Here is a 13830-nt window from a genome sequence, read left to right as displayed (position 1 = left end):
ACAGCATTCCTTTAAAACAATTCAGGAAAACTATAAAGCTCCATAATTCAAGCTTTATACTTCAAAATTTTTTTTTTTTTTAAATATGTTTTATTGATTTTTTTACAGAGAGGAAGGGAGAGGGATAGAGAGTTAGAAATATCGATGGGAGAGAAACATCGATCAGCTGCCTCCTGCACACCTCCTACTGGGGATGTGCCCACAACCAAGGTACATGCCCTTGACCGGAATCGAACCTGGGACCTTTCAGTCCGCAGGCTGATGCTCTATCCACTGAGCCAAACTGGTTAGGGCGATATACTTCAAAATTAAAATAAATATTAACCTTTGTAACTTTTTAAAAAATTTTCTGTATCAGTCTATTCAACAGTGAATAAACTGTCTAGTTGTCTTGGTGATATCACATGACAAACAATTTCATTTTCTTTTTAGGAGGATGCCCAGGAAGAATTTGGCTGGAAACTAGTTCATGGTGATATATTCCGTCCTCCAAGAAAAGGGATGCTGCTATCAGTCTTTCTAGGATCGGGAACACAGATTTTAATTATGACATTTGTGACTCTATGTAAGTGTTAATTGCAAATTAAATAGAAAATACTTTTTCTAAATAACTAGAGGCCTGATCCATGAAATTCATGCAAGGGCCTTGGCCCCTGCCCGCTGCAGCTTCGCCTGGAAGGAAGGACGCCTGGTCTAATTAGCATATTATGCTTTTATTATTATAGATTGTTTGAAAACCAGTTTAGAAAAAGTGAGGTAGCTAGGCTAGCTGTCTCTAAGAGTCCTCTTGGCATTTAAATCTGTGTTTTGGCTGTACGTGACTTGGGGTGGGATTAGCTGCTCCCAAAGCTGACCATTCATATCTCTATTCAGGTGCATAGAGACCGGCCTCTGTCATAGCAGCACTGCAGCTGGAGATGACTAGGTCCTGAAACACCATCTGGGTCTGAGTCTGGGTAGCCTGGAAGCAGGGTCATGCAGGCTGACTGTCCCACCCCACTGGGAGCAGTATGATTAGATCCCAAGACATTCAGTGAGAAAGACCGAAAAAAGAAGAGTGAGTAGGGCAGGAAGGTTTTTGTATACCTTTCTCATCTTGGAAGAATTTTAGAAAAAAAGACCTCTATCTTTCCCTAGCAGTGTTCAGGAAAGATCTTCCTGCGGGGTCAGGGAGGGGTGGATCTACTCCTGTGCCACCTGAAAATCTTCAGGAATTTTACTTAATTTTTGTTGATTAGATCAATCAATTTTTAAAAATAGACTTAATTTAGAGGTATTGATTGCCCACAGGAGTGGTTCTGATACTCTTATTTCCAAGATCTTCCAGTTTTTCTAATTTTAAGAGAAAAAAGTTCAAATAAAATTTCCTAAATTTTGAATTAAATTTTTTTTTATGTTTCCTTCATTGTTGCCTGTTAATGATGAACAGTAACAAATGAATGTTACTGGAAGAATTCAGGAACCACTGACCTTTTAATAATTTTTTCAGTGAACATTTATTCTTATGTTCAGTGCATGTAAATATTTAATACTAAAGTCATTTTCTGTTAGTAAAGTTCTAAATTTTTATGATTTATTTATTCCCTGTTTTATTCTTTGATTAAATTCTGTTTTGTCTCTCATGTTTGAATGTTACAAGGCTTTTTCACCCCAGAGGGCCTTTTAAAAGGAACAAAAAGTAAATTTTAACTGCATAAGTGTTTTACAAAGAGGATTTTCACTTTGAAATGTGTGGCACATGAACATGTTTGGGAACTACTGACTTACATCTCCAGGTTCAGTTTGAAGACTAATTTGAAGATTAACTAGAATATATGTATTTATTTAGTAAAGAGATGGAGCTGCTATGGGTAGGGCTACAGTTAGTAAGTATATTACACTGAAGAGGGTAGGATGGGAGAAGTCATGAAATACCTGGAACCAGCCAAGGTAGTGTGAAAGCACTAGACTACCAGAGAACCAGGGTGGAGTTAGAGCAGAATAGATGCTTGAGGGTAAAATTCTTCTGTAAAATTTTATTTGGAGCTGCCTTTTGCCACTGTCTGGTCTTTGTGGGGGTTAGCTAGGAAGTGAACTTGTGAGGAAGGAAAGTTTCAGAGAACCTAGGATAGAAAACAATAGGGATCATTTCCCTTAAAAGCTTGAATATGAACTTTTCGGCTTCAGAACAGTCCATTTCTTAGTCCTGAGGAGGGGCAGGGCAGTGCATATAGCTGAAATTCTGATAGATCTGACCTTATCCTATTTTCCTGCTGATCATGACTTTCTCCTCTTGCCCCCTCTGTGCTGATCAGAAGGTGTGAATGGACATGTACTTGGTTATGTTCACCTCAGAGGAAATACCAGGAACTTTCCTTGTTCCTGGGATCAGAAAGCTACTTGACTTTCTGTACAAGTCATAACTTCTGAGTTCCAGCTTAAAGTTAGAAGTCTTTTATTCGTAGAGAGGGTTATATAGAGAAGAACAAATAAAACTAACCAACTGAATAAGGGTAGGAGCCAGAATTTTCCCAAGTGATTGATCAAGTCTTTTAAAAGGATAGAGTGTGATTAAAAATTAAGATGTTAAGTTGGATCATAAAGCTTAGACTAGAACTGGGTAGGCATCACATTATCTTTGTATTTCTTTTTAAAATTTCTCTGTAACTATAGTATTAGTAGACCATAATACACAGCACTATGAAATCTTTTTTCCCTATTTTATTCTCTGATTAGATTCTGTCTTGTGTCTTATGTTTGAATGTTACAAGGTTTTTTTTTTTACCCCAGAGGACCTTTAAAAACCAACAAAAAGTGAGATTATTTCATAGTGGGAATATTTTTATTGATGTTATTATTTTTGTTTTTTTATTGTTTAAAGTATTACATATATCTCCTTTTTTCCCCATCAACCCCTCCCTGGCCACTCCCACCCCCCAGTACAAGCCCCCACCACCCCAGTGTCTGTGTCTATTGGTTATGCAATATGCATGCATGCATACAAGTCTTTTGGTTGATTTCTTACACCTCCCTCCCAACCCTCCCCTGCTTCTGAGATTTGATGGTCTGTTCGATGCTTCTCTGTCTCTGGATCTATTTTTGTTCATCAGTTTATGTTGTTCATTATATTCTACAAATGAGTGAGATCATGTGATATTTATCTTTCTCCAACTGGCTTATTTCACTTAGCATATGCTCTCCAGGTCCATCCATGATTTTGCAAATGGTAAAAGGTCCTTCTTTTTTATAGCAGCATAGTATTCCATTGTGTAGATGTACCACTGTTTTTTAATCCACACATCTGCTGATGGGCACTTAGGCTGTTTCCAAATCTTAGCTATGGTGAATTGTGCTGCTATGGACATAGGGGTGCATATATCCTTTCTTATTGGTGTTTCTGATTTCTTGGGATATATTCCTAGAAGTGGGATTACTGGGTTAAGTGGGAGTTCCATTTTTAACTTTTTGAGGAAACTTTATACTGTTTTCCACAGTTACTACACCAGTCTGCATTCCCACCAGCAGTGCATGAGGGTTCCTTTTTCTCCGCATCCTTGCCAGCACTTGTTGTTTGTTGATTTGTTGATGATAGCCATTCTGACAGGTGTGAGAATGTCAGGTACTTCATTGTTTTGATTTGCATCTCAGATGATTAGTGACTTTGAGCATGTTTTCATATGTATCTTGGTCTTCTTTATGTCCTCTTTCAAAAAGTGTCTATTTAGGTCCTTTGCCCATTTTTTGATTGGATTATTTATCTTCCTTTTGTTAAGTTGTATGAGTTCCCTGTAAATTTTGGAAATTAAATCCTTATCGGAGATAACATTGGCAAATATGTTCTTCCATGCAGTGGGCTTTCTTGTTGTTTTGTTGATCATTTCTTCAAAAGCTTGCAGAAGCTTTTTATGTTCATGTAGTCCCATTTGTTTTTTTCTCTCCTTAGTTTCCATTGTCCTAGGAGCTGTATCAGTAAAGATGTTGCTACAACATATGTCTGATATTTTGCTGCCTATGGATTCTTCTAAGATTTTTGTTTTCCCATCTTATGTTTAAGTCCTTTATCCATTTTGAGTTTATTTCTGTGTAAGCTGGTGGTATAGTTTCATTTTTTTGCATGTATCTGGCCAATTTTCCCAGCACCATTTATTGAAGAGACTGTCTTGACTCCATTGTATGCTCTTGCCTCCTTTGTCAAATATTAAGCATTAATGGCTTGGGTCAATTTCTGGGTTCTCTGTTCTCTTCCATTGGTCTATATGTCTGTTCTTGTGCCAGTACCAGGCAGTTTTGAGAATAGTGGCTTTGTAATATAGCTTGATATCTGGTATTGTGATCCCTCCAACTTTGTTCTTTCTCAGGATAGCTGTGGCTATTCGGGATCTTTTTTTATTCCATATGAATTTTTGGAGAGTTTGTTCTAGGTCTGTGAAATGTGCCGTTGGTATTTTAGTAGGGGTTGCATTGAATCTATATATTGCTTTGGGTAGTATGGACAATTTAATGATGTTGATTCTACCAATCTATGAACACAGTATATTCTTCCATTTGTTTATATCTTCTTCTATCTCTTTTTTCCATGTCCTGTAGTTTTCTGAGTACAGGTCTTTTACCTCCTTGGTTAAGTTTATTCCTAGGTATCTTAATTTTTTTGGTGCAATGGTAAATGGGATTGTTTGTTTAGTTTCTCTTTCTGTGAATTCATTATTGGTGTATAAAAAAGCCATAGATTTCTGGGTGTTAATTTTGTATCCTACTACATTGCTGTATTCATTTATTAAGTCTAGTAGTTTTTTAATGGAGTTTTTAGGGTTTTCTATGTACAATATCATGTCATCTGAGAATAATGACAGTTTTACTTCTTCTTTTCCAATTTGGATGCTTTTATTTCTTCTTCTTGCCTGATCACTATGGGTAGCACTTCCAGTACTATGTCAAACAGGAGTGGTGAAAGTGGGCATCTCTGTCTTGTTCCTGTTCTTAGGGGAAATGGTTTTAGTTTTTGCTGTAGGTTTGTCATATAAGGCTTTTATTATGTTGAGGTATGATCCCTCTGTTCCCACTTTGCTGAGAGTTTTTATGAAGAAAGGTTGTTGGAAGGGCACGAGTGGGGGGTGGGGGGACACATATGTAATACCTTAATCAATAAAGAAAAATAAAATAAAAAAGAAAGGGTGTTGGATTTTATCAAAGGCTTTTTCTGCATCAATTGATATGATTGTGATTTTTGTCTCTCAATTTGTTTATGTGATGTATCACATTTATTGATTTACATATATTGTACCAGCCTTGCATCCCCAGAATAAATCCCACTTGGTCATGGTGTATGATCTTTCTAATATAATATATTTATGTTATTTTAAAAAGCTGTATTTGAATTTTAGAAGAGCTGAAAGTACTAATGAGCATTCGGTCAGCCTCCTCTGAGAACAGGAGAGATGAGGTCTTACATGTAGACCCTTCCAAAGTGGAGCTTGCCTTATGTAAGATGTATTGATGCAGTCCCTTAAATATTACTAAGATTTAGTGTTGGCTGCATGGTAAGATAGTGTGCTTTCATGAAGTTGTGTCTAGTTTATTATTTTTAAAGTGTGTTTTTCTTTTTTTAATTTGTTGATTGGTTTGAAAGAGAGAAAGAGAGACAAACATTGATTTGTTGTTCCACTTATTTATGCATTCATTGGTTGATTCATGTATGTGCCTTGATTGGGGATCAAACCTCCAACCTTGGTTTATTGGGACTATGCTCTAACCAACAGAGCTACCCAGACAGGGTCAAAAAGTGGGGCCTTATATCACTTCACAACAAAGAAAACATTACTAAATTGTGTAACTTTAAATTACTTGTTTTTTAGTTTTTGCTTGCCTGGGATTTTTGTCACCTGCCAACAGAGGAGCACTGATGACTTGTGCTGTGGTCCTATGGGTGCTGTTAGGCACTCCTGCAGGCTATGTCACTGCCAGATTCTATAAGTGTAAGTAAAAGCCATCCTGACTAGGTGTCAGATGGCAAATCTAATATGCTATATCATTGTGTGTGAGACTTGATGCCTGCTTGTTGATGCTTTAAACCAGTGGTCACCAACCTTTCAGACCTCATTGACCACCAGTGATCCGTGGACTACCGGTTGGTGACCACTGCTTTAAACAATATGTATTATAGGTGTGCATCCTTATTTAAAAGAAGCTTGTGAAGTGGATGACTCTCCCTAGATTTATTTGTTAAAAGATGCTTATACAGTGAAATAGGCAAATTTAGGTGCTGCTTATCCACCATCCCATCTTTTTTTTTCCTTTTAATTTTGACTTAACAAGTTCAGCTGAACAATTTAATTTGCTACATTTATGGAAACATATGTGGACTAATGAAGAAAGTCTACAAATAGTTATCACCAATATAATCACTAAAACAAGTAATAGATACAGGGATACCTTTTCTTACATGAGAGAAATCATACTTATAATTAATGTAATGTTTATAAAAATAAACTGTATTTAAAGTAAACTAAGATCTCACTTTTTAAAAGAGCCTTGAAGTAAGTTACTTTTGTAATATAGTTGGTTGCAATTTCTTATATTCTTGCTTCCCAAAAATAAAGTTCAGTGGATAAAAGGATTAGGGCCACAGAGTAAAGATGGGTTGGAATTAGATGGCTTAGAAAGCTCCTTCGCCAGGGGTAGTGATTGCCAGAGTTTGCCTGATTTAGGAATCCTGAAATCCACTAAGATGGTTTCATAGGTAATCTGTGAATTAAAGTGCAGGGAGATGGGACCAAGCTAGGGTTGATAACGATTTTAAGGCTTGAGCTAAAACATTAGGGTTACATAGGCTGGCCTTAATGTGTGGTGGGCTAATATTTCAACCCCAAGTAGAAATATTAGTTAGACTTTGCCAGATAGAATTTTCTCTGGAGTATGAAGTCTGTATGTATGTATGCATAAGTGTGTTTAATTTCTGTGAATTTTGTCAAGTTTTTTTCTTACATCCTTTACTAAAGGACACAAAATTAAGGTGGTCATGTGTATTTTAGTACATGTCAAATATAGTTGGACCACTGCTTACACATAAGCTCCCCACCCCCTTTTTTCTAATACATTTTTATTAATTTCAGAGAGGAAGGGAGCAGAAGAGAGATAAAAACATCAATGATGAGAGAGAATCGTTGATCAGCTGTCTCCTGTACACCCCTCACTGGGGATTGAGCCAGCATCCCGAGCATGTGCCCTGATAGGAATTGAATCAGAAACTCTGGTTCATAGGTTGATGCTCAACCACTGAGCCATGTCAGCTGGGTCCCCATTCTTACTGTTTTAGCTATGCTGACTTTCTTTCAGTTCTTCAATCATGTAGTGGACCCTTACACCTGCCTAAGGACCTTTCCACATGCTGTTTTCTCTGCTTGAAGTTCCAGTCCATACTCCCTCATCCCATACAAATCCCCCTTAACTCCTCTTCATTCTTAAGATCTCTCAGTTACAGATTAAGTAGCATATTAATCAGGCAGAACGTTCTGAGAGGTGTTGTTCCTTGGCCTCAGTCACAAAGTACTTCATTATGTAGAGTCATTTCTGATGTTTAAAAAATATCATTTGAATTTTGATTGGAATTGGATTAAACCCAAAATTAATAATTTCACAATAGTCTCTTGAGAATAGTTCTCTGACTTCAAATCATATATATAGTTGTCATTTTCATTTGGGCAAGTGGTACTTGCTTATAAATTGTGTTATCACTTTTAAACAATCAAAGTTGTTCACAGATCTCAGCCAATTTCATCCCCAACTTTTAAACTGGGAGCAGAGGAGTACTTTCCCTTTTTTTCTATGTACTTGAGTTTTTTATTTTTATTTTTTAAGTGGGGGAAAAAATTGAAGAGGGAAGGAGCAAAGGAGAGTAAAATGTTCGTAAGCAAATCTGTTCTGTCAAGTGGTCATAACCCTTCTATTCATAATCACCTGATTTGACACTGATCTCCCACCTCCACCCTCCTTCTAACAGTAACTACAGTGCTAAAGGAATCTTTACAATTCAGACTTAGTATGGAAGTTTAAATGTGTTGCATGTCAGGCTTTAGAGTTCTTGGTTTTATAACAAACTAGAGGTCCAGTGCACGGATTCGTGTACCAGTGGGGTCCCTCAGCTTGGCCTGCACCCTCTTGCAATCTGGGACCCCTGGGGGGATGTCAGGTAGCCAGTTCCAGCCTGATCCCCACAGGCCCAATCCAGACAGGAGGGAGCCTGATCCTGTGCATTAAGCATCTGTCCTCTGGTGGTCAGTGCACATCATAGCGACTGGTCGACTGGTCATTCGGTCGTTTAGGCTTTTATATATATAGACTAGAGGCCCGGTGCACAAAAATTTGTGCACTCGGGGAGGGGGGGTCCCTCAGGCCGGCCTGTGCCCTCTCGCAGTCTGGGACCCCTCGGGAGATAACGACCTGCTGGCTTAGGCCTGCTCCCGGGTGGCAGAGGGCAGGCCCAATCCCTAGGTGCAGCCCCTGGTCGGGCTCAGAGCAGGGCCGATTGGGGAGTTGGGGCGCTGCCCCGTCATGCACAGAGCAGGGCAGATTGGGAGGTTGTGATGCCACCCTCAGTCACGCTCAGGGTAGGGCCAGTTGGGGAGTTGGGGCACCGTCCCCTGTCACACTCAAGGCAGGGTCGATGGGGAGGTTGCGGCGCCACCCCCTGTCACGCACAGAGCAGGGCCAATCAGGGGGTTGGGGTGCTGCCCCCATCACACACAGAGCAGGGCCCATCAGGGGGTTGGGGCACCGTCCTCTATCACCCACAGAGCAGGGCCGAACAGGGGGTTGGGGCGCCGCCACTCTCACACTCAGGGCAGGGCCGATGGGGAGGTTATGGCTCTACCCTATCACACACAGAGCAGGGCCCGTGGGGGGGGGGGGGTTGGGGAGCTCCCCCCTATCAGGCACAGAGCAGGGCTGCTCAGGGGGTTGGGGCCCTGCCCCCTGTCACACACAGAGCCGCAGGGCGATCAGGGGGTTTGGGCACTGCCCCCTGTCATGCTGATCCCGGTGCTGGGAGGCATATTACCCTTTTACTATATAGGGTAGAGGCCTGGTGCATGGGTGGGGCCAGCTGGTTTGCCCTGAAGGGTGTCCTGGATCAGGGTGGGGGTCCCCACTGGGGTGCCTGGCCAGTCTGGGTGAGGGGCTGAGGGCTGTTTTCAGGCTGGGAGTGACTGAAGTTCCCAACCGCTTCTTTTATTCTTTTTTTTTTTTTTTTTTATTCTGGGCCAGCTTTACCTTGAGGCTTGGCTCCAACTCTTAGGCCTCTGCGCGGCTGAAAGAAGGTTTCTGGCCTTTGCTTACAATGTTGCGAATCTGCTGGCTGAAGTCCTGCGGTATTTGTTATAATGTTTCTTAAACTGCCCGCTCAGAGGCCTGCAGCCGCAGGCGGGGAATGTTGGTTTCCTCCGTCACTGAGGCAAGCAAGCCTCATGTTAGTTTCAAGCTGCCTGGCTGCCGGCCTCCATCTTGGCTGACAGTTAATTTGCATATCTCACTGATTAGCCAATGATAAGCGTAGCGGTCGTACGCCAATTACCATGTTTCTCTTTTATTAGTGTAGATTCTGAGACTGACCTCAAGATAAACAAGAACCTCTAGAGTGCCCTTTTTCTACTCAATCCCATTATTGAAACTGGCGTAGAAGATAGGTTTGTTTTATTTTGAAGTAGAAAAAAGAATGGGAAAGAAAAATTGATATGGATGACTTTCCTTTGATACTAGATTTATTTTATGCTGAATCAAAAATCATTAGAGTAGGACTTACCTAGGGCAGTCTTGTGATGTGCATCTCTGATTTGAATCACTTGGGTAAGGAATAGCAAATCATTTCTTAATGCCATTTTCTATGGAAAGGCACCCAGGACTCTGACAGTTTGTCCAATACCAGACGTGGAGTATAGCTTTGAAGAAAAGTCTTTATGTTATGCCATTTTTGTTTTCTTCGACAGCCTTTGGAGGTGAGAAGTGGAAAACAAATGTTTTATTGACAGCATTTCTTTGTCCTGGGTAAGTGAATTTTTCCATAATAATTTTCTTAACATAGTCATATTGTGGTTCTCAAATTTTTAATCTATGTAATCTTTTCTGTCTCTAAACTATGTACTTAAGATAATGAATTGAATTTTTCAAAAGGGGTAAAATGAATATTTAATAAACATTTGCAGAATGATTAAATCTTTCTCTTAGTCTGTGGAAGTTAGTATGGCATGTCATTGTGTATGCTGTGTTTTAAAGCTTTATGGCATGATCATAGAAAGGAATCCTCACCTGGTATAATTCAGGCAGGGATACATTTTCAGGTTTTTATCAAAAAAGCCTTGCTGCTTTTTAGAGTTAATTCCATTATATAGAGTAACATATACCAAAATTTTTTTGAAAAACTTTAGAAACCACCTCATATAAAAACAAAACAAAAATGTCCTTTTGGGGACAGCTTCCGATAGCAAGTATCTGATGTACATGTAACCCTAGAAATAGAACCTATTTCTTCCCAACTCCCCAAACTCTCCCCTTCGGGTGGGCAAAAACTAGCCTCTGAATAGTCAGCAGCAATAAAGCAAGCCAAAGGTTAACTCTAGAAGCCAGGACTGTTTCATTTGCAGGCCAGAAGTGAAAGAGTAACAATAGCCAGAATTTTAATAAACATTTGGGATAAATATTCTCAGGTTTTCATCTCTGTTGAAGATTCCCATGCCTTTCAGCCATTCATGTTCTGTTCAAATTTGTATGCTTCTCAAGCTGTATCTTTTGTCTGCTGTTCAACTTAGGAAGTGTCCCTCCTTACCAGGACTCAGCCATAATTTCCTTCAAAATCTTGCCTTTCAAATGTCCCCCGATCTCTAACAGCTTCTATTTCTCCTTTTCTCTATGTTCTGTTCATGTATTTCACATCTTATTCCTACAAATATGCTTAGGTGTCCCAAATCCTAAAAAGAGCTTCCATACGCACCTTCTGTCTACTATCTTATTTAATTTCCATTCCCAACAAAATACCTTGAAAAAAATAGTCTACACTTCCTTTCTCTCATTTTCTCAACATACATTTACAGAATAAAGCCATGCCATCTGTTTTTTTTTTCCTCCTGTCATTTTAGTGAACTTCTCTCTAAAGTTACCAGTGATATCATTTTCAAATCTAAAAATGTTTTTCTCTGTCTTTACCTCTCAACATTGTCTAACATTGGGATACCTTCTCTTTGAAACTCCTTCCTTTTTTGGCTTCATAGAAATTATCCCTTCCCTGTTCCTTTATGTCTCTGAAAAACCCTTCTCTGATCTTCTTCATTCCACTTTTAAAAGTAGATGTTCACCAGTAGGATGGTGAGGTAAACAGAGAGAGATAGAGACAGAGACACAGCCAAGAACCCAAGTTCCCGCCCGGAACAAGAGAAATTGGTGTTCACCTAGGAAAGGAAGCATCATTTAATAGTATTAAATTCATATAATTTTATATAAATAAACACCTGCATATAATTATTACAGTAGATACAACAAAATGTAATTTGATAATATTAAGCATTATTTCCAGATTTAAAAAGAATTTAATAGAGAAATGCTTTCTTATATTAACAAAAATCTCATCTCTAATTCAAAACCAACATTTAATGATGAAACACTAGACACATTTTTATTAAATCACTTTTGTATTTAAGTTCTATTCACAGCATGAGACAAATAATACATTTCCAGAAGTGGAGATCATATTATTATTTATTGGTGACAGTTTGTACATAAAGAACATTAACAAATTTCAGATATATAAAACTTGTAGAATTAAGAGTTTAGCAGAATGGCTAGATATCAGCTAATACTCAAAGATCATGAATACCACCAATAGCAAATTAAATATTTTAATCATAGTGGTATTTTTGTGGGAAGAGAAATCTATTTACAGGAATATTAGCAACAGAAAACATTTACAATACCTGAAGTAACTTCTGAAAATAGGCACGATCCATATGACAAGTCTACAATGCTTATTAACTAGTAAAAGATACAAATTCACCATGTTACTTGATGAGAAGACTTACGTATTCTGAAGGAGTTTGGAGATGCCCCATGGCTAGCAAGACAGAGAACACAAAAATAGACCATGTGTACATGGAATTATGCTAGATGTGGCATCAAAAACCAGAGGAACTGTAAAATGATGCTGGAACAATTGATTATATGAAGGGAGAAAAATTCTGTTTTTGCCGCACACATGAAATCAGTTCTAGGTGGATTAAAATCTAAATGTAACAGGCATAACAATTAGATGAAAATATAGAAGGTTAGGAAAAGCTTTCTTTTCTTAAACAAGTTACCCAAAGGATAAAGGGAAAAAAGTGATGACTTTGATGAATAAAAAACTCTGTGGGTTATATAGAAGTGATTGTAGTATGATTATAGTCGTGTTTTCTAAAATATACTCATAGAAAAAACACTGAAAGGAAATTAAGTACACATATTCAAATGTTTGAGTTCATCAAAAGCCATAAACTGGAGAACAAGATATTTAACAAGGAGTTCGTTGCTAGAGTGTATAAAAGCTGACATATGTTACTTTGCAAAAGCCATGCAACCCAAATGAAAAATGAGTAGTAGATGTAATCAGCAAGTCACAAAAGGTAAGGCCTCAGAAGCCAACAAACACAGGATGATCAGCTACAATTGTCAACAGGAAATGCGAATTAAACAACAAATCTGACAATCTCCAAATATAATGAAAATATGTAAAGAGGGAACTTTCAGCCCTAACCGGTTTGGCTCAGTGGATAGAGCGTCAACCTGCGGACTGAAAGGTTCCAGGTTCGATTCTGGTCAAGGGCATGTACCTTGGTTGCGGGCACATCCCCAGTTGGGGGTGTGCAGAAGGCAGCTGATCGATGTTTCTCTCACATCGATGTTTCTAACTCTCTATCCCTCTCCCCTCCTCTCTGTAAAATATATTTTTTTAAAAAAAGAGGTAACTTTCAGAAGCTGCTGATAGGAATTTAAATTAGGCACAACCAATCTAAAGAGCAATTTGACATTTTCTACGAAGTTTTAAATTCACATAGCCTATGACTTAGCAATTTTTTTTTTGTATATAACAGAAATTGTGATATTATTACATATGATAGCTACCATTTATTTCATTTTGTTTTTAACTCAAGTTTTACCTAAAAGCCTCTTTTATCTTTCAGGATTGTATTTGCTGACTTCTTTATAATGAATTTGATTCTCTGGGGAGAAGGATCTTCAGCAGCTATTCCTTTTGGAACACTGGTTGCCATATTGGCCCTTTGGTTCTGCATATCTGTGCCTCTAACGTTTATTGGTGCATACTTTGGTTTTAAGAAAAATGTAAGTTTATAGGTGTTAACTTATTCAAATGAATTTCAACTGTGGGAACTAATTTATGCCACCTTAAAAGATAGTTGTCTAAAAGATATAGACTTGTCCTGTGGGATCTGGATTTCACAGAAAATTGATGACTTCAAAGTTTGATTGCAGTCATTTAAAAAAGTCGTATATACTCAGGAGTGTGGTAGAGAGATTACAGATATAAACTTAGATTTCAAAGTTTTTTAAGTAAATGGAAACTAATACAAATTGATAGGAAATGAAAAGCTAATTTAAACTAATTAAAACTCTGAATTTTTGACATTAAAATAAATTATTTTACTTTTTTTTTAACCTAAAAAGTATGTGCATTTTGTCCTTAACAATAAGTGTTTCTAGTTTGCATTATTTAAGTAAACCAAGAGTATGGGTTAGGAAGTGAAGTAAAAAAGTGACCATAAAATAAGACTAGCAGTTTTTAAAATATGTAGCTTTGTGCCGAAACCGGTTTGGCTC

General features: G+C 38.3%; 1 protein-coding gene across 1 annotated transcript in view; it reads left to right on the top strand.

The window, feature by feature from the left end:
- TM9SF2 (transmembrane 9 superfamily member 2) overlaps nt 1–13830 on the top strand; it is a 68100-nt gene that overhangs the window by 41552 nt on the left and 12718 nt on the right. Inside the window, exons 10-13 of the mRNA XM_036297784.1 lie at nt 433–565; nt 5832–5951; nt 9957–10014; nt 13176–13335. Of these exons, the coding sequence (XP_036153677.1) occupies nt 433–565; nt 5832–5951; nt 9957–10014; nt 13176–13335 (471 nt within the window). The remainder of the gene's footprint in view (nt 1–432; nt 566–5831; nt 5952–9956; nt 10015–13175; nt 13336–13830) is intronic.

This window comes from Myotis myotis, unplaced genomic scaffold, assembly GCF_014108235.1.
Source record: "Myotis myotis isolate mMyoMyo1 unplaced genomic scaffold, mMyoMyo1.p scaffold_m19_p_3, whole genome shotgun sequence".
Classification (NCBI taxonomy): Eukaryota; Metazoa; Chordata; class Mammalia; order Chiroptera; family Vespertilionidae; genus Myotis; species Myotis myotis.
The sequence above is the reverse complement of the archived record's forward strand: the minus strand, read 5'-3'. Positions and strand labels throughout refer to the sequence as shown.